The sequence below is a fragment of the Gossypium arboreum genome, chromosome 9 (genome assembly GCF_025698485.1).
Source record: "Gossypium arboreum isolate Shixiya-1 chromosome 9, ASM2569848v2, whole genome shotgun sequence".
NCBI classification, from domain to species: domain Eukaryota; kingdom Viridiplantae; phylum Streptophyta; class Magnoliopsida; order Malvales; family Malvaceae; genus Gossypium; species Gossypium arboreum.
Genome location: NC_069078.1, coordinates 481,423 through 501,653, shown reverse-complemented (window position 1 = coordinate 501,653; position 20,231 = coordinate 481,423). Strand labels below are relative to the sequence as shown.

Sequence of the window (20,231 nt, the reverse complement as noted above, 5' to 3'; positions counted from 1 at the left end):
TAAGTGCATTCCATGGGGAGTTTTGAAAGATCTGATCCAGACACATCTAGACGAGGCGAAGAGGGTAGACATTTTTGCCTTAAGCTTATACGGATTGATGGTTTTCCCCAAGGCCTTGGGATATATGGATGAGGCGACCACGAATCTCTTCCATTGACTTAGCAAGCAGGTCACTCCTATTCCTGTGATTTTGAGGGAGACATTCAGGTCCTTGAATGCATGTAGAAGGGCCAGTGCGGGCAGGTTTGTTGGTTGTGTTCAGTTACTTTTAGCTTGGTTCTACAGTCACTTCCATTTGATAGATAGGGTGGTTTGTCGGGTCTTCTTCGAGGATTACTCCTCGTTGAAGGACATAGCAGCTTCAACTAGGAAAGTTGATGTTCCTAAAAAAAGTTGGATAGCGCTACTTCAGAATCTACAGTCAAAGGACGTAGAGTGGAGGGCTCCATGGATGATTCCTGGTGAGATTCTTTACCGATGCAGCAGTTTTGATTGGGTCCCTCTGTTGGGAATTTGGGGTGCCATTAGTTATGCCCTTTTGCTTGTATTGAGGAAACATTGATAGTTCATACCGGTAACTTATGGTTTGGTTCAGAGTGAGTTCATGTATAAAGGAGATGACTACAAGAGGAAGGTCAGTGAGATCTCTAGTGCTTGGAACAAGACTTGTCGATTAAAGGGAGTAGTTATTAGCCCTGCTACAACTCCGGAGTACGTCGAGTGGAGAGGTAGAAGGATTAATGATAATATCCCTAAGCCAAGCGTGGAAGGAGCTCGACCGATAGAGGAATATTTGCAAGTGATTCCCTCAGAGTTAGAAATTATGAAGCAAGAGTTCGAGAAAAAAAACTTAGAGCTTGAGAAAAGGATAGCAAAGCTTGAAGAATAAAAGATGTACTTGAGCTTAGACGTCGACGTTCAAAAGATGGAGGTCGAGAAAGAGAGGAAAGAAAAGAGGAAGATCGAGATGATTTGAAAGAGCATTACAAAAGGCACAAGTATCCTTGAGGAGAGTGAGAATAGGGGGTCTTCGGATCAGTTGCAGAAAGAGGTCCAAGAGGAAAAAGCTAAAGCCGAGTATTGGGAGAGGAAGTTCCAAGAGATACAGTCGCAGAATTTGGCATTAGAGGAAGAAAATAAAGGGTTGGAGACTAAAGTACTTGAGCTTGGAAGATCCCTCCGTTGGCATCGAAATCATGATCCTACGGTCGAGTTAAAGGAGCTAAAAAGTAAGGTGGAAGATTTGTAAGTGGCATTACATGATGGTGAACTTCGGATTGAGCAGCTCGAGGCACGAGAAGATTTTCTAAAAGGAGAGCTTCATCAGTCTAGAGGACATGTCAGAGAAAGGGATCACGTCATTGGTGAAGCTGTAGCCCAGATTCGAGAGGTTGCCAAATATGTGCAAGATTTGGCAATACGAGCTGATGTATTGAGTCTAATGTACGGATCGTCGTCAGATATAATATGAGAGTTAGCCCTTTTATTAGATAGAGTTAAAACTTTGGGCATTAGGGCGAAACCATATTTATAATCCATTTATATGTAAAGATATTCTTTTTCTAAATAAAGTTTTCTAAATGAGATTGAATCGAGATCGATACCTTTTGCATTCATTTGTATCTTATAGCATTTAATTGCATCATTTGCATTCAAAATTATAAAAAGACCCTAATTAGTTAAAGTTATTAAAAAGAGAAAGAAAAAGAGAGAGAGAGAGAGAAGAAGGTCACGGCTGAGTGAAAAAAAAGTTGAATGGGAATTAACGACGTTCCCTTACATATCCCCGAATTTTGTGTCAAGAGGGATAGCTTACCCAGAGAAGGGGGTGTTTGGAAATAAAAATCATCCCATCAATGTCATATATGAGGAAGGGACTGAGCAAAGAAACCTTGAGGGCATTCGCCCTTATGAACCGGGAAGTTCTTTAAACAATTGGACTGCAGAAGAACTTCCTATAATCTTTAGGAATTTTACGGAGTAATATTCAGAACACTCTTGTTGCTCTAAAGCCTAGGAGTAATGAGATTTCTTTTGAGAAGTGGGCTCATGTTCAGACATTTTTATTTTCAATAAAACATACTTTTATTATTTATCCGAGTAAATATTCTTTCATTCTGATTCTTTTAACCTTTGACATTCTTTATAAATTTTCATTTCATGTAAATAGTCATTCTTGAATTCCTTGTATATTATTTTGTATGCCTATCATAGATCCCTAGATATCAATGACACGGGCAATGATACTACAGATTCAGAGTTCCTTTTGAGTACGATATGTGTTTAGAGGAATCTTAGTACATTGAAGGTGACAGAAATTGTGACTTGTTTCTGAATTTGTTGAAAATGGCTTTTACCCCATGAAGTGGTGGTAAGGAAATATAGCTTTGGAGGAAGGAAAGATTGCGAAATTGGAATTAGCTGAAGAGACAAAACAATACCTTGTTGAGACTATTATGGGAATTCAAAAATGTGGTCCAAAGACGCATGCAGGAGGATTTGCAATTGCCAGGATAAACATGAGGTTTTGGGGCACTGTTGGTCCACTATGGAAAGGGATCGCAACAGTTGTACAATGAATGCCAAATTTAAAGGAGTCAAGACTTATGGGGCATGTATGTTATGGGCCCGAGCTCGTCAAAAGTTTCAAGCTGACAATGACTCATCTTTGTGGACGTCAACTACTCCATTAAGAGGGGGAGATAGCTTCATATGCCAATATTACAAAGTCAAAAGTCATCCATTTCCAAAAAAAAATAAAAAATAAAAATATATATATAACTGCACAAGGCCAAAAGTTTGCAGTCTTTTCAAAGATAATGTGCCATACCACAGTACAACAAAGGTTGCCAAAAGAAAAGAAAAAAAATAAAAAACAAATTACAGAAGATGACCGAGACTGGTAAAAATTGGTATAAGAAACTACTGCCTACTCTCTATGCTTACGCTGGGGCAAACACCTTCAATTCCAGTTGTTTCAAAGGTTCCAACCATCATCCTTGGAATGGGTGCATTGTTTGGCTTTCTGAGCGATCGATGTCTGTCATCAATAGTCGCAATGGTTAGCTCCAGGTGGTGGCCATTGATTTCCAGCTATGGGGCATCAGGCCGTACACAGTCTCTAAAGCTTAAAATGATAGATTCTTTCTTCAAAACTAGTTTTTGACAAAGTGGATGACGGTATCATGAAGGAAGCTCTCTTAGACTTCTATACAAGTTCAGGGAAGAGGAAACCTGATCAAATCATTATTTTCAGGGATGGGGTTAGCGAGTCTCAATTCAATCAAGTTTTGAGCATGTTATTGAGGCTTGCAAGTTCCTTGACGGGAAGTGGAACCCTAAAGATTGTGGTTATTGTTGTACGAAAAACTATCATACCAAGTTTTTTCAGCAGGGATCTCCTGACAATGTGCTACATGGTACTGTTATTGACAAAAAAGTATGCCATCCAAAGAACAATAATTTTTACCTTGGTACCAATGCTGGAATGATTGGAATCACGAGACAGACCCACTATCATGTTCTCTTAGACCAGGCTGGGTTTTCGACTAATGATCTGCAAGAGTTTGTTCATTCTCTATCCTATATGTATCAAAGGAGCACCACAGCCATATTTGTTGTGGCTCCTATTTGCTATGTTCATTTGGCAGCTTCACAGTTGGGGCATTTTATGAAGATTAGGGATGCTTCAAAAACATCATCGAGTCATGGTGGGATGTATGTTCCGGGAGTAATCCCTGTACCTCAGCTTTCCAGGTTGAAGGATAAAGTCTGCAACTTCATTCTTGTCTGCTGAGAATCATTGAACCACCTTTTTGTAGGGTTTGACAAACAACAACCAGGACTACTGCTAGGGCAATCCCTTTCTCATGGGTTTATAAATCAAGATTTTTCCTCCAACCTTTGATGGAGTCAAGAATTGAATACCTCTAGTAAATTTAACTTGAAAGTATTCATCCTAAGCAAATGTACCAAGAATGGATGACACAGACTTATGAAAAAGAAGGTTCATCCAAAAGAATTTCATAAAGGAAACCTTGTGCTGAAAGAGATCCTTTCCATGCAAAAGGATGCCGAATTGGGAAGGGTCATATGTTGGAAAGAGGGCTTTCTCTAGAGGTGCACTGATTTTGACAAGAAATGGATAGGAAGAATTTATCTGATCCAGTGAATTCGGACTCGGTCAAGGAGTACTTTGTCTGAAGGAGAAGGGAAGCCAAGCTGAAAACCCGCAAAGGGCATTTTAGGACTTCTATTTCAAAAAAAAAAAAAATAAAAAGAAAAAATAATAAAAATAAAAAAGAGAAAAATGAAAAAAGAAAAATGGAGAGGCCAAGGTGAAAACCCGCAAAGGGCGCATTGAGACCAAAGGGGTTTTGAGTTGAAAACTGGAAAGGGCAGCTTAAATTTTGAAGAGCACACGATAGTCTTGCTATATCCGATTCAACAAAGAGTGAAGCGCGTTGCATATCGGGGCATCAACAAAGTACTTTGGATCTTTTAAACACATGTTGAATTCAAGAAAGTCTTCATGGAGCTAGCATATAAACACTCAAGCGGCGATATCTAGGGCATCTAACTTTTGTCCTGTTTGCTATCTTTAGATTCTTTTTCTTCTCAAAGATAGGCTTTCAAATTAATTTTCTTTGTATTTTTGACAAATTTATTCAAATCTAATTATTCTCAAGATTAAATTCATCTTTCATTATCCTTAAATTATGTTGCATTAAAATAATGATAGATGAGCTAAATATCTTTACAAACGAAGTTTTACATATTACTCTGGAAATTTCTAGATAATATAAGAAACTGAAACAAGACAACTGTTTAAAGAATTTCCATATTTGAGGGTCAGATGTACTCGGGGAAATTTCTTCTTCAGTTCAAAAGGTGGTTGGACGTTTTAAGCAATATTGATCTTAAGAAATGATCATTCCATAAACATCTCCAGCGGGTCACAACATTTGGAGAATGGTACAATAGGACTAAGTTGATTCATCAAGATAAAACTTCGATGAAGGAATAAGTGATGACGTCTGAAATAGGGGTCATATTCATAATATTTTGCATTAGGAGAATTTGACTCACTTCGGTCATAGCATCCTAATTATTAGACATGAACTCATATGCATTCTACAGGTTATGTCTTTTATGGGGCAATGTAGATCAAAGAAACAAGATTTGGCATCCCTGTGTTTATAGGGAACAAATCGAAGATAGCGGATTTGACATTCTTGTGCTTACAGTGAAGCAGATCAAAGACTTCAGCATGGCATTCCTGTGTTTATAGGGAACAAGTTGAAGATAGCAGGTTTTTCATCCCTGTGTTTATAGGGAACAAATCGAAGATAACAGATCTGACATTCCTGTGCTTACAGCGAAGCAGATCGAAGATTTCAACATGGCATCCCTGTGTTTATAGGGAACAAGTTGAAGATAGCAGATTTGGCATCCTTGTGCTTACAAGGAACAAATCGAAGACATAGCTGATTTGGCTTTCACGGTTTACGCTAAAGCAAATCTAAGATGATTTGGCATCTCTGTGTTGTCAGAGAACAAATCGAAGTTTGGCATCTCCATATTCGACGGAGAGCAGACACATAGCAGATTTGGCCTTCATATGTTTATACTGAAGCAGATCCAAGGTGATTTGGCATCCTTGTGCTTACAAGGAACAAATCGAAGTCATAGCTGATTTGGCTTTCACGTGCTTACGATGAAGCAAATCTAAGATGATTTGGCATCTCTGTATTGTCAGAGAACAAATCAAAGTTTGCCGTCTCCATATTCGACGGAGAGCGGACACATAGCGATCTAACCTTCGGATGTTTATACTTGAAGCGATCCAAGATGATTTGGCATTCTTGTGCTTACAAGGAACAAATCGAAGACATAGCTGATTTGGCTTTCACGTGCTTACGATGAAGCAAATCTAAGATGATTTGGCATCTCTGTATTGTCAGAGAACAAATCGAAGTTTGCCGTCTCCATATTCGACGGAGAGCAGACACATAGCAGATCTAACCTTCAGATGTTTATACTGAAGCAGATCCAAGATGATTTGGCATTCTTGTGCTTACAAGGAACAAATCGAAGACATAGCTGATTTGGCTTTCACGTGCTTACGATGAAGCAAATCTAAGATGATTTGGCATCTCTGTATTGTCAGAGAACAAATCGAAGTCTGGTATCTCCATTTCGACGGAGAGCAGATACGTAGCAGATCTAACCTTCAGATGTTTATACTGAAGCAGATCCAAGATAGTTTGGCATCCTTGTGCTTACAAGGAACAAATCGAAGACATAGCTGATTTGGCTTTCACGTGCTTACGATGAAGCAAATCTAAGATGATTTGGCATCTCTGTATTGTCAGAGAACAAATCGAAGTTTGGCATCTCCATTTCGACGGAGAGCAGATACATAGCAGATCTAACCTTCAGATAACTGAAGCAGATCCAAGATGGTTTGGCATCCTTTTGCTTACAAGAAACAAATCGAAGGCATAGCTGATTTGGTTTTCGCGTGCTTACGCTGAAGAAAATCTAAGATGATTTGGCATCTCTGTATTGTTAGAGAACAAATCGAAGAAACAGATTTGGCGTCTCAGTATTCGGCGGAGAGCAGATCAAAGATATCAACAGGACAGTCATAAGTTTACAAGAAGCAGATTAAAGACATAGCAGATCTAACCTTCAGATGATTTTACTGAAGCAGATCCAAGATGATTTGGCATCCTTGTGTTCACAAGGAGCAAATCGAAGACACAGCAGATTTGGCTTTCACGTGTTTATGCTGAAGCAGATCTAAGATGATTTGGCATCTCTGTATTGTCAAAAAACAAATCGAAGAAGCAGATTTGGAGTCTTTGTGTTCGACGGAGAGCATATCGAAGATATTAACATGACAGTCTTGAGTTTGCAATGAGCAGATTGAGGACCATGATCCGATAAGGCCGGGCAAATTTGGTCTTTCTATGAGTCTTTGCTCGATTCCTGTTAAACAACAATGAGCAAAGAGGGGCAGCTGTAGACACTCAATTTTGCCCGGGCCCAGAAATAAGTCCAAAAACAAAAATATAATAAACCCAAAAAAAAATGAAGTCCAAGTTCAGTCCAGAATTACAAATATAATTTGGCCCGATCAGAATGGCCCATTACTTGAAAAAATTTAAGGTCCATCTACAAGCTTGACTTATATGGAAATATAATCTTTAAGGATATGCAATCTTAGATATGATATGCAATCTTAGATATGATATGATATGATATGCAATCTTGAATATATGATTTTGTAATCTTGGAGATTTAATTTGTAGATATCCTTTAATCTTAACCGTTGATGTAATTGATCTGTACCGTTGGATTTTGGGAGGCTCAACTATAAATAGAGGCCTCTCCCTTCATTGTAAATCACTTGAGTTTTGGGAAGCAATAAGAATTCTTGAAAGCATTCACTCAAATTTCTCTCCCTCTTGTGTTCTTACTCTCTGTGGTTTGTTCTTATTTTATTCTTCGTCTATCTTAGTTTTTCAACCTTTTTTTTTATTTTAATTTCTTCATTTTTCAAATATGTATATTTATTCCTATCTTGTATACATTTGATTATGTATTTTATATATTATAATATTTAATCTTTTATATAGTTTATTTTCAAATATATTTTCTATGCATATATATATTATATTATCATTTCATGTATTTTGAACTATTGCATTATATTTTTATAATTTGTAAATGTTCTATTTATTCATTTTTTGTGTATGTCATTTATCTTATTTGTGCATAGTTTCATTTTTTTATATGCTATGTTTAATTATTTCTTTTATGTGCTATTTTATGATATATATTGTTGTATAATTTTTGCATGTATTATGTTTTTTTAGTCTACTCATGTTTTTATTTGTTTATTATCTTATATTTACCTAGTATGATTTTTTCATTAAACGTATGTTCATGTTATTTAGTTTTGTCATAATGATATTATTTATGTTTGTATGGAAATGTTAGAATATTTTGTACATCTATGCTTCATGATGCCTTAATATGTCATCCTAAAACGTCATTTAAAATAATATTCCAAGGTTTTTTAAAAAAATTAAAAGGCAATGCTTGAAGTTTGGAAACTTCGAGAAAGGTAGTGCCCTAACTTACTGGGTTGCGACCTTTCTCGTTGAATTCGAATAGTCAAGCACCCTTCTAAGTGATTTTGAGTTTTCAAAACTTAAACAATTATTTCGAGATTTCAAAAAATAGTGTCCTAACTTACTGGATATGGCATTTTGTTATTTCGAGATAGAAATTTTTGAAAGACGAGCTTAGTTTCGAAGGTTTTAAAATGTTGCGTCCTAACTTACTGGATGTGATGTTTTGATTCGTTTGAAATAAGTGAGCCTTAATTTTCAAAATTGAGACATTCTAATTAAAAGAGGTTTGCATCTTAAAACTTTCAAATTTCCGACATTAAAGACACTTGATAATCAATTAGGTACTAATTTTTGGGCGTTACGAGGGTGCTAACCCTTCCTCGTACGTAACCGACTCCCGAATCCGTTTTCTTGACTTTCATAGACCAAAATTAATGTTTTAAAACAAAACATTTTATAAGGTGATCCAATCACACCTAAAAAGATTGATGGCGACTCCCGTTTTCGTTTTTCTTAAAGTCGATTCCCATTTTCCAAAACTCGATTTAAAAATGGTCTCGACAACTTATTCCAAAATAAAATAAAAGAAGTCCAGTTCTATATGAATTTTACTTTATTTTATTTTTCATCGTATTTTATTTAAATAAGAATTCGGGTCACTTAAATTTTAACAGAACGTTATCGGAAGAACACAATATTTTTTTTCCAACGTTTGGTGAAAAGAAAGGATAATAAACGCCATTTTTTTTTTCAAAGTCAGTTATTGTTCTACTTCAACCTTCCTAGTTGAAGATTGAATTTGTTTTACTTCAACCTGGTCATTCTAGTTTTGCAGTGTTTAATTACTCTTTCATGTCGTGCCTTGAAGACCTAATTCGAGTAGCCTATTCGATCATATCATTCCCATGACTTATTTTATTTTATTATTCTTGTTTTATTGTTATGATTATTCCTATGTTACTTCTTTTAGTAAGTGGAGTTTACAAGTAGGGAAAAATGTCCCAATAGGTCCTAGTATGGTTGAGTCATGACCGATTTAGTCCATGTACTATTAGAAAGTGAGCAAAAAAGGAGTATTAAAGATGGAATTAACTATTTACAGTAATAAGCTATTAGGCCACGAGCAATTCAATCACTTTGAAATTAAACTGGGGTAATTTATCCTTGTACTAGTCAAACGTAAGGAAATAATGACTTTAGTAGCCCGTTTTCAGTGAAATCAAAACAGTGGTTTCAGGACCACAAATCCGAGCCTGTAAGAAAAATTATTTTAATATTATTTTATGGTCTTAATTATGATGGAAATATCGTATGAAAATTTCATTAGGAAAATTTTATTGATTACATGTTTAATTGATAGAAGGACCAAATTGCATGAAATGCAAAAGTTGAGTTCTAGTAGCTAAAGTATCAAATAGCTATGAAATTCAAAATTGGAGGTCCTTGTATGGCAAATAGACCATTAACAAGGGTTAGTAGATAAGTATGATGATTCGCCCATGGAAAATTAAATAAAGAAAAGGACAAATTTGGAAAGATAAAAAAATAAAGATAATAAATAATAAAAGAAAAGAAAATATCATCATTTATATCATCTTTCCCAAAATTAAATACAAGGAAACCCTAGCTAAGAGTCGAGGACTCAAGAAAGTTTACTTGGATTAATTGGGTAAGTAATCTTGTCCCGTTTTTAGTAATTTTTATATTTCTGATATCGTAATAGCTTAATTTAGCTATCTCAGGGATTAATTTGCAAAATTATCAAAGTATTAAATTTTTTCCATGGATGAATATGCATGAATTATGAAATTTATGGAAGAAAATGAAAGGTTGTTGATAGATAAACAACTTTTGTAAAGTGAATTTTTATGAAATTGTAATTTAGGGACTAAATTGTAAAGATGTAAAATTCTTAGAAAAATTCTGAATTTTATGAAATACGTAGGCTATTATGTTACATGTAAAAATCAGTTAGGCTTCGAATAAGGATTAATTCATGAATTTTATTTTCCACGCCTAGGAACGAAATCGTCATTAATTAAAAGTATAATGGCAAAATGATAATTTTGCCTAAAATGTGAATTGTGTTGAATTGATGTTAAATTCATTTGTATAGATCTAGATAGATCAAAAACAGAGTTAGATCGTGGAAATGAAAAAAATGTCGGATTTGTAAATTTTGAATACACAAACAATTGTTGAGGTAAGTTCGTGTAACTAAATTGTGTATATTTATATGTTTAAATTAAATGTTATGTATGTGTATTGTACACTTTACATGTATGAAAATCGGTCACATATCTGATAGTGCCCGATAAGTATTAAGTACTGATTGAATAAATAAAATTCGATGGATAAAAGGTTCTCGAATTGGTTGTGGTCCTTCATATGTTGCGGATACACCATAGCTCGAAAGAACGTCCCGTTATTAGCCCTCTCGAGCTTCCCATTATATGGTTCTTGCGAGCTTCCCATTAATAGCTCTTCAGAGCATCCCGATGAGTTGTGATCCTGCATGTGTTATAGATACACCGCAGCTCTTATGAGTGTCCCGATATATGGCTCTTTGGAGCTTCCCGATTAAAGGCTCTTTGTGAGCTTCCTGATTAATGGCTCTTCGGAGCTTCCCGATATGGCTTGCTTGAACTTCCCGATATATGGCTATCCGGAGCTTCTTGATTAATGGCTCTTCAGAGCTACTCGTTATTGGCTCACATGAGCTTCTTGATTATGGCTCTTTTGAGCTTCCCATTATACAGTCCGAATAAGGTTCCCGTTAATGGCTCTCAAGAGCTTCCTATCATATGGCTCGAGAGAGGGCTTCCTGATTATGTGCTCTAATGAGCACTCCTAAATATGAATTGATGGATTTTAGATTTGTACACTTCATGTGTACTACTCTTGTATCCATCGATATTTTAAATAATTCAACAGGTAAAGTTTTGATATGAGATGAAATGAATTCAAGATGAATTACTATGAGAAATATTTGAAGTACAAAGATATGATATGCACATGTTCACAGTTACTTGAAGTAATAAATACATGTATGTGGAAATTGAATATTAATGAGCTCATTCATGTTTCTTGGTATTTATGTGACTTACATGACTAACATGCTTGATGAGGATATGTGTTTAGGCAATTGGCCAAATTGGTTTGAGCATGTTTAGTTAGCTTACCTTAAATGTGAAATAAATGGTAAGATAATCTTCCTGTTATACGAACTTACTAAGCATTAAATGCTTACTTTGTTTTATTTCCTCTGTTTTATAGTAACCCGGAAGTTGGTCGGAGCCATATCATATTATCAATTGCCCTATTTTGATATATTTATTAAATCAACTTTGGTATAATGGCATGTATAGGTTAATTTGGCCATTGATGGCATGTAAATGTTTTGTTGTGATTAGCCATTTGAATGGCTTATGTTTGATACATTTTGATATATATATATATATATATATATATATATATATATATATAAGTATATGGCCTTATCATGTTGATATGTGTTTTGGTATAATTGATTGATGGTTAACTAATAGGTAAATTGTAACATGGCTTGAGTTGGTATAGTTGGTATAGATATGAATATTTATATGTAAGTGATCAAATTGTTAGCATGGATACTTGATTATATAAGATATATGGTATGCATAAGACTTGGTTATCGTTTGACTCAAATGTTTTATATTGGATTAGAAACGTGTTTAAGTGTTAATGTAGGTGGAAAACAAGTTTGGGTGAGAAATAGGGCTTGTAAATGGCCTTGTTTTGTCCATACGGGCGTATGTCTGAGCCGTGTGTGACACTCATGGCAATGTGTTTTGGCCGTGTGTCCCCTGCATCTTTAAAATTTCAAAATAAAATGCTCAAAATTGATCACACGGCCAGGCACATAGGGGTATGGATTGTCCATGTGACCCCTGCACCTATTTAATGATGTTCACACGGCCTAGCACACGGGCATGTGACTTTGCCGTGTGACCAATTCAAAGAGTTATATGGGTAAGGACACTAGCTGGAACAAGGTCGTGTGTCCCTATTTCGAATACTTACACGGCCTAAGACGCAGGCGTGTCACTTGGCTGTGTGAGCCACACGGCCTAACCACAAAGGCGTGTGTACCCTGCACCTAGGAAAAATTTTGAAATTTCGCGAAAAATTCTCTGAATACCTGTTTAGTCCTGACTTGTTTCTAATGTATGTTTTGGGCCTCGAGGGCTCATATAAGGGACTTATGAATAATATTTGACATGAATGTTAAATAATATGAAATGTATGTATTTGATCTGTTTATTCTGGTAATACTTCATAACCCTGTTCTAGTGACGAATACGAGTTAGGGGTGTTACACTTTTTGGCATCAAAGATATAGTTTAGTCGATTCTCAGACTAACGTAGCTATACATGTCATTATATAACTTGTGATAGTGTGATATCTCCTGACCATTTTAAAACATGTTTTTTATATAGTAATGTCATCCAACCAAGCTGAAACCGAAGAAACTGAGAGCAATGTTGAAGCTCCGGTTCAAAGAGCAGCATCTAGTAGTAGAAGGCTCGTATCTGAGGGTCGAGGAGGAGAGGCTAAAGTAGCCTTCTTCCAAATGATGAACGAGTGGTTTACAGAATATGTAAGAACAAACTCTGCTGTAGAACAACCTCTACCCCTTCCTATCTCTCAACCGGTTCCCAATATGCCATAAGGTATAGAATAATCCTGAAAATGATTAAATTCATAAATATGAGGTAGAAGAATTCAGAGCTACAACTAAAAATGATCCTAAAATGGCTGAATGCTAGTTAGAAAATACTATTAGGGTTTTTGACGAATTATCTTGCACACCGTCAGAATGTTTGTAATGTGATTTATCTTCGTTAAAAGATTCAGCTTACCAATGGTGGAATACACTGATTTCTGTTGTACCAAAAGAGGTGGTCACATGGGAATTTTTCCAAACTGAATTAAAAAAGAAGTATATCAATCAGAGATTCCTAGATCAAAAACAGAAGGAATTTTTAGAGCTTAAAATGGGGCATATGACAGCATCTGAATATGAAAGGGAATTTTTCCAACTGAGTAAGTATGCTAGAGAATGTATCCAGACTAAAATCGTAATGTGTAAGCATTTTGAAGAGTGTCTGAATGAAGATATAAAATTGCTAGTTGGGATTCTTCAATTAAAAGAATTTGTGGTACTGGTTGACCGAGCACATAAAGCTGAAGAGCTTAGTAAAGAGAAAAGATAGGTTGAGATGAAAGCTAGAACTTAAAATAAAAGATTTACGGGAAAGTTATATTAGTCGATCTCAAAGAAATCAAAGAAAAATTTTGATCATTCTACTACCTCCACGGGGTACTCTGGGAGAGATAGAGGTATTCAACGGTCCAGTTCAAGATCTTAGGCTACATCTGTAGCAAATGCGAGCAGTGTTAGAAATATCAAACCCAGATGCAAGCACTGTAATAAAATGCATTTTGGTGAGCGTAGAATGAAAAGTGGAGCAAGTTTCATATGTGGTTCCTTTAACCATTATCTAAGAGATTGTTCAGAGAAAGTTGAAAGAGATATTGTTCAAACTTCAAAGCCAAGCAATATAGCTACTAGTAATGTCAGTGGTAGTCAAGGTACGACAAAAAGATTCAACTTTTAAATTTGAAGCACGAGCACTGGCAAGTACATATGCTATTCATGCACGTGAGGGTGATTCTACACCCGACGTTATTACTAGTACTTTTTCTCTTCTTGATAGTGATATAATTGCTTTAATTGATCCTGGTTCAACACATTCATATATTTGCATTAATTTAGTGAATAATAGAAATTTTCCTGTTGAGTCCACTGAATTCGAGGTTAAAGTATCAAACCCCCTAGGCCAGTATATGATAGTAGATAAAATTTGTAAGAATTGTCCGTTAATGATACGGGGTTTCTATTTTCTGGCTGATTTGATGTTATTACCATTTGATGAATTTTCTGTGATTCTAGGTATGGACTAGTTAACTCAGCATGATGCTGTGGTAAATTGTAAACAGAAGCATATTGTACTGAAATGCCAGAATGGTGAAAGGATCTGTATTGAATCTGATAATTTGAATGGGTTGTCTAATATGATATCAGCCATGTTAGCATAGAAATATGTCAGAACGGGTTATAATGTTTATCTTGCCTATATGTTGGACATTACAATGTTTCAATCCAAGATTAAATTAGTGTCAGTTTTATGTGAATATCCTGATGTGTTTCTAGAGGAGTTACTTGGATTGCCGTAGGTTACAGAAGTGGACCTTTATATAGATCTTGTTCCGGGGACAACACAGATATTTATAGCACCCTACAGAATGGCTCCTACTGAATTAAAAGAGTTAAAAGAACAGTTGCAAGAACTAAATGATAGAGGTTTTGCTCTCACCTTGGGGTGCACCGGTTCTGTTTGTTAAAAGGAAAGATGGATCATTGAGATTGTGTATTGATTACCGACAACTCAACAAATTCACAATTAAGAATAAGTATCCACTACCTTGTATTCATGACTTGTTTGATCAGTTAAAAAATGCCACAATGTTTTCAAATATTGACCTGCGATCTCGCTACTATCAGTTACGAGTGAAAAACTCATATGTACAGAAAATAGCTTTTAGAACCAAGTAGGGGCATTATGAATTTCCTGTGATGCCATTTGGCTTGACAAATGCATCTGCAGTGTTAATGGATTTGATGAATAGAATTTTCAGACCGTATCTAGATAGATTTGTTATTGTATTTATTGATAATATCTTGGTATATTCTCGAGATGAAAATGAACATGCTTATCATTTGAGAATTGTTCTGCAAACCCTGCGTGAAAAAAATGTATGCTAAATTTAGTAAATGTGAATTTTGCCTTTGGGAAGCTAATTTTTTGGGACATATAGTATCTGCTGAAGACATTAGAGTGGACCCGAATAAAATTTCAGCAATTGTATCAAAAGAATGTATCAAAAGTCAGAATTTTTCTAGGATTAGCCAGTTACTATAGGAGGTTTGTAAAAGGATTCTCGATGATAGCTTCCCCGATTTGAATGGACAGATAAATTTCAACAAAACTTTGATCGATTAAAAGCCTTATTGATTGACGCATCAGTTCTGGTTCAGCCTGAACCGAGTAAGGAATTTGTAATTTACAGTGATGCATCATTAAATGGTTTAGGCTGTGTTTTGATGCAAGAAGGTAAAGTAATAGCCTATGCTTCTAGGTAGCTTAAACCACATTAAAAGAATTACCCGATACATGATTTAGAATTCGCAGCTATTGTATTTGCACTGAAAATTTAGAGACACTATTTGTTCGGTGAAAAGTGTCATATATTCACCGATCATAAAAGCTTAAAGTATTTGATATCATAAAAAGATTTGAATCTAAGATAGCTCAGGTGGCTTGAATTGTTGAAAGACTATGATTTGGTTATCGATTATCATCCGAGAAAAACAAATGTGGTTGCAGATGCTCTGAATAGAAAGTATTTGTTTGCCTTGCGAGCAATGAATACTAGATTATCATTGTCTAATGATGGCTCAGTCTTAGCTAAGTTAAAAGCTAAGCCGACATTTCTACAGCAGATCTGCGAAGCTTAGAAAAGTGATAATGAGTTACAAGCTAAAAGGGTTCAGTGCGAATCGACTTCTGATTCAGAATTTCAGATTGGACCTGATGATTACCTGTTACTCAAAGGTAGAGTATGTGTATCGAAGAACTCAGAACTTGTATAGAAAATATTACATGAAGCTCATATGGTATTATGTTTGTTCATCCGGGGAGTAACAAAATGTATAATGACTTGAAAAGGATGTATTGGTGGCTGGGAATGAAGCATGATATTTCTAAATTTGTATCTAGATGTTTGATATGTCAACAAGTTAACACTGAACATCAGGTACCTTCGAGGCTATTATAGCCAGTTACGATACAAGAATGGAAATGGGAAAGAGTTACCATGGATTTTGTGTCACGGTTACCCCTATCTCAGAAAAAGAAAGATGTCATTTGGGTAATTGTTGATCATTTGACGAAGTCTGCACACTTTATTCTGGTACGTATGGATTTCTCCCTGAACAGATTGGCTGAATTATATGTTTCTAAGATTGTCAAGCTACATAGAGTGCCGGTCTCCATTATTTCTAATAGAAATCCTCGGTGTACATCCCGATTCTAAAACAAGTTGCAAGAAGCTCTGGTTACGCAGTTACATTTTAGTACTACATTCCATCCTCAAACTGATGGTCAGTCAGAGCGTCTGATTTAGATTCTTAAAGATATGCTTCGGTGCTGTGTATTAGAATTCGAAGGTAATTGGGAAAAATATCTACCATTTGTCAAATTTGCATATAATAACAATTATCAATCAAGTATAAAGATGCACCGAATAAAGCTCTGTACAGTCGTAAACGTAGAACTCCATTGTATTAGACTGAGCTCAGTGATAAAAAGATACACGGAGTTTATTTGCTTCGTAAAACTGAAGAAAAAGTGAAAGTGATCAGAGATAGTTTGAAAGTAGCTTCTGATCATCAAAAATCCTATGCAGATCTTAAAAGAAAAGAAATAGAATTTCAAGTTGGTGACAAGGTATTCCTGAAAGTATCGCATTGGAAGAAATTTCTTTGGTTTGGCCGTAAAGGCAAATTTACTCCACGATTTATTGGGCCGTATGAGGTTATGTAAAGAATCGGACCTGTTGCACACCGATTGGTACTACCACCAGAACTTCACAAGATTCACAATGTCTTTCACGTGTCTCTGTTACCATGGTATCAGTTAGACCCTTCACATATTATTTCTCCGACAGAGATTGAGATTCAGCCTGACATGACTTACAGTGAAGAACCGATCATAATTCTGGCACGTGAAACAAAAGAATTGAGAAATAAAAAGGTAGCTTTGGGAAGAAATGAGTCATAAAGTGAAAAGGGTCTTTGGGTTGGTGATTGGAATTCACAAAATGCAAGGGATTTCATAAAGTATACTATTTCCAAGGGATACAAAGCTGATTCTTATAAATTTGCTAACTAAAATTGTTTTCTCGAAGATCCGCATGGGATTGTTTTCCTTTATATTTTTTGATCGTACTTTAATCAATTTATCTTGCCAGGAAATCAACTCTCCAGAGCTAGGATAGGCGCCAGGGTTGAGGCTGAACAATATGGAAAAGACGTAATAGTACTTAAGAATATGGTGAAAGAATTACACCCATATCCCAAAACTCAACCAAAGGTTTTAGGTCCTAGTGGCTTTTAGGATGAGAAATGGTTTAATTCCTTCCTAGAAGTTTCGAGACAAGAAGTTGTTGACGGAGTTACGCACCACATCTACAATCTTGGACCTGGTATCCAAATATATCTCAACCTAGTGTTTACCGAATAGCTTTTATATGTTTACTTATTACTAGTAGGGTCTATTTCTTAATTTGATTGATGCATATGTAGGTGATGATCTAAACTTGATTACCAAGATTCAAGATCCTTCGTACTTGAATCAAGTTGCCCAAACCTATAGAGGCGTTTTTAATATTTTCAACAAGTTTAAACCGCAGTCGGGAGCTTGGGTTTCTGAATCTGGTGGAGCTGTTAGGGCGGTGCTAAAAATGTGTCTCCAACCTTTGTTGATGGATTTTGGTAATATTTTTCTCTCATTTTCCTCTACCTTCAACCTTTTTTGTGTATAATAATTGAAATTCCCACCTTAAATAGGTATTTTGATCAATTAGGAATGGCTTCAACCTACAATCACAAGGTTTTTTGCTGGCAAACTCTCATAGGTGGAAATTATGCTTTACTTAACCCTACAACATTTATTCCCAATCTAGGTTACTACGGGTCAGTATTTTCCCAAAAAAAGTGTTAGCCTTATCCTTGCTTATTTCCCTTATAGCCATTGACATTTCATCTTCTTAACTTGTTTCATTTCCAGTGCGCTTCTATGGCACCAGCTTATGGGAAGTATTGTACTTGCCGTAACTCAAGAGTCTAACCTGAATTTGCGTGTATATGCTCATTGTGTGAAGAAAAAGGTAAGCTATCTTTGATAAAGCTAACTTTTAATTTTTCAAATTTTTTCATTTTTATCAAGTATTATTTGGATAATTTTTTCCTTTTGTAGCCTAGGATTTCTATCATTTTATCAACTTGTCAGAGGATAGCTCGTTCGATGTAACCCTTTCAAGTTACGAACATCATTATCGTAATTTGATGTCCATGGATGCTGCGAATCCTAATTTTGAATTTACGAGTCTCTTGAATAAGGAAGAGTATCATCTGAATGCATTAGGTGAAAATATACAAGGTCAAATCGTGTTGCTGAATGACATTCGAATGGTTTCGACAGATACATTCGACATTTCGGCGATGGATCCAAAACTTGTCAATGCTTCCACACCCATCTCAGTTGCAGCTCATTCCATAGTCTACGTAACCATCAATGACTTTCATGCCCCTGTCTGTGGTTAAACTGCATTATTTCTTTATCCAAAATGTAATACCTTTAAACCTTGTTCGAAGTTTTAGAATGTGTTAAAAGTTTCTAACTTTTTTTTTCATTTGTTACTACCGTTCTTAGCTATGAACGACTTTGTAAATTTTAGTATTAAGATAACAACTTTAATATTAAAATAATTCATGTGTTAAAAGTTTATCTACAATATTTACATTAAATTAAATTTAATATTAAGATAACAACTTTAATATTAAATTAATAAAATACTATTAAGATAAGTATTAAATTTAATTTAATATTAAAATATTAAAATAATATTATTTTTAGAATAATTAATCTGGAATCAAATTCTCTAGTAGAGTCCCAGTAGGAGTGTAACTCTTCCACTGCTCAATCACCAACAACCAATCGCCATCGGCCACTGAGACGCTGCCGTTACAGCCATTGGCACTGTCATGTCCAGAGATGTAGGTGCGACACTCTTACGACACCCCGAGTTGGTTCGGCTACTATAGGTTTGATTCGGGTCAATGTTGACCCAACCTATCCGGTCTAGCCATCGGTTGGACCGTCAGCCCAATTTCACATACTGTGTCTGGTTCGACTAGTTTTTGGGTCATGGTCTTGGTTTTGTGCTCCCGGGCCCAATTTACATTATTAAGTCCAACTTTCAAGCTCAATTTCCTATTGGGCCAATTTTCTAACTTGAAAATGAACTTCCAAAAATATGAAATTAAGTTTAATTGATTTGATTAATTTAATTTTAATTGATCAAAATTAATTTTTCTAAAAATCACTTAGATTTTCCTAATTAATTTTTCAAGAAAATTCTTTAATCAAATTCTTTAGTTGAACAATTCTTACGACCACCTAATTTAATTCCACATCGAATAAATCGACTCAATTAAATTATTCCCAAAGTCGTAGGGTTTTCTTCTAATTCAAATGCAATTCGATCTAGCTTTTGTTGAGCTAAAGAGGGACCAATCGAACATATACAATTAGGCTCTAGTGATTGCAATTATGTTTAGAAGCATCGTTCCAATAATTCGCAATTACTTAATCATGCAGTCAGTCCACAAGAAGTACCATGATTGAAAACTCTTTATTGTATACTCTTTACGACAACAATTCATCCAACTGTTTTATCCAATGACCCCGTCATGTGTGTGTTACCCTCATATGATATCTTTGATTCCTTTGAGTTAAATGCATTACTTAATACAATCCTATTTTTATCTTAATGTCACCATTGTTTCTTATTAATGATTAATATGAACACTATCAACAAATGACAGTGATAAATTTCTCATTTGAGAACAAACAACCCGTGGCCATGTTCCATATTTATCAATCCATACAATGCCAATGAGAGGATATCATTAACCTTTAATTGAGATATGAATTCCATTGTTGCTAATAAAGCCATGCCATACATAAGTCATGTACTCAACATATTGGCTATGGACTCGATCATCTTTAGAGCATAAGCCTCCATTTATATTAAATCACATGAGTTGCATACGCATGGTCAGTGACTAACTTAGGATTTAGGTAAATCATACCATGAACGTCACAAGTGAATTAATTCACAAATGGATTTAGAATTAA

At 35.4% G+C, this 20,231-nt stretch overlaps 1 protein-coding gene across 1 annotated transcript; it reads left to right on the top strand.

The window, feature by feature from the left end:
* The first annotated feature begins 215 nt into the window (after positions 1 to 215).
* Positions 216 to 18,634, top strand: LOC108455339 (heparanase-like protein 1). The gene is made up of 7 exons (XM_053019060.1): positions 216 to 243; positions 303 to 430; positions 596 to 728; positions 17,615 to 17,774; positions 17,879 to 18,004; positions 18,099 to 18,198; positions 18,293 to 18,634. Exons 1-7 carry the CDS (start codon positions 216 to 218, stop codon positions 18,632 to 18,634), a joined length of 1,017 nt encoding a protein of 338 aa, XP_052875020.1.
* Positions 18,635 to 20,231: the final 1,597 nt, after the last annotated feature.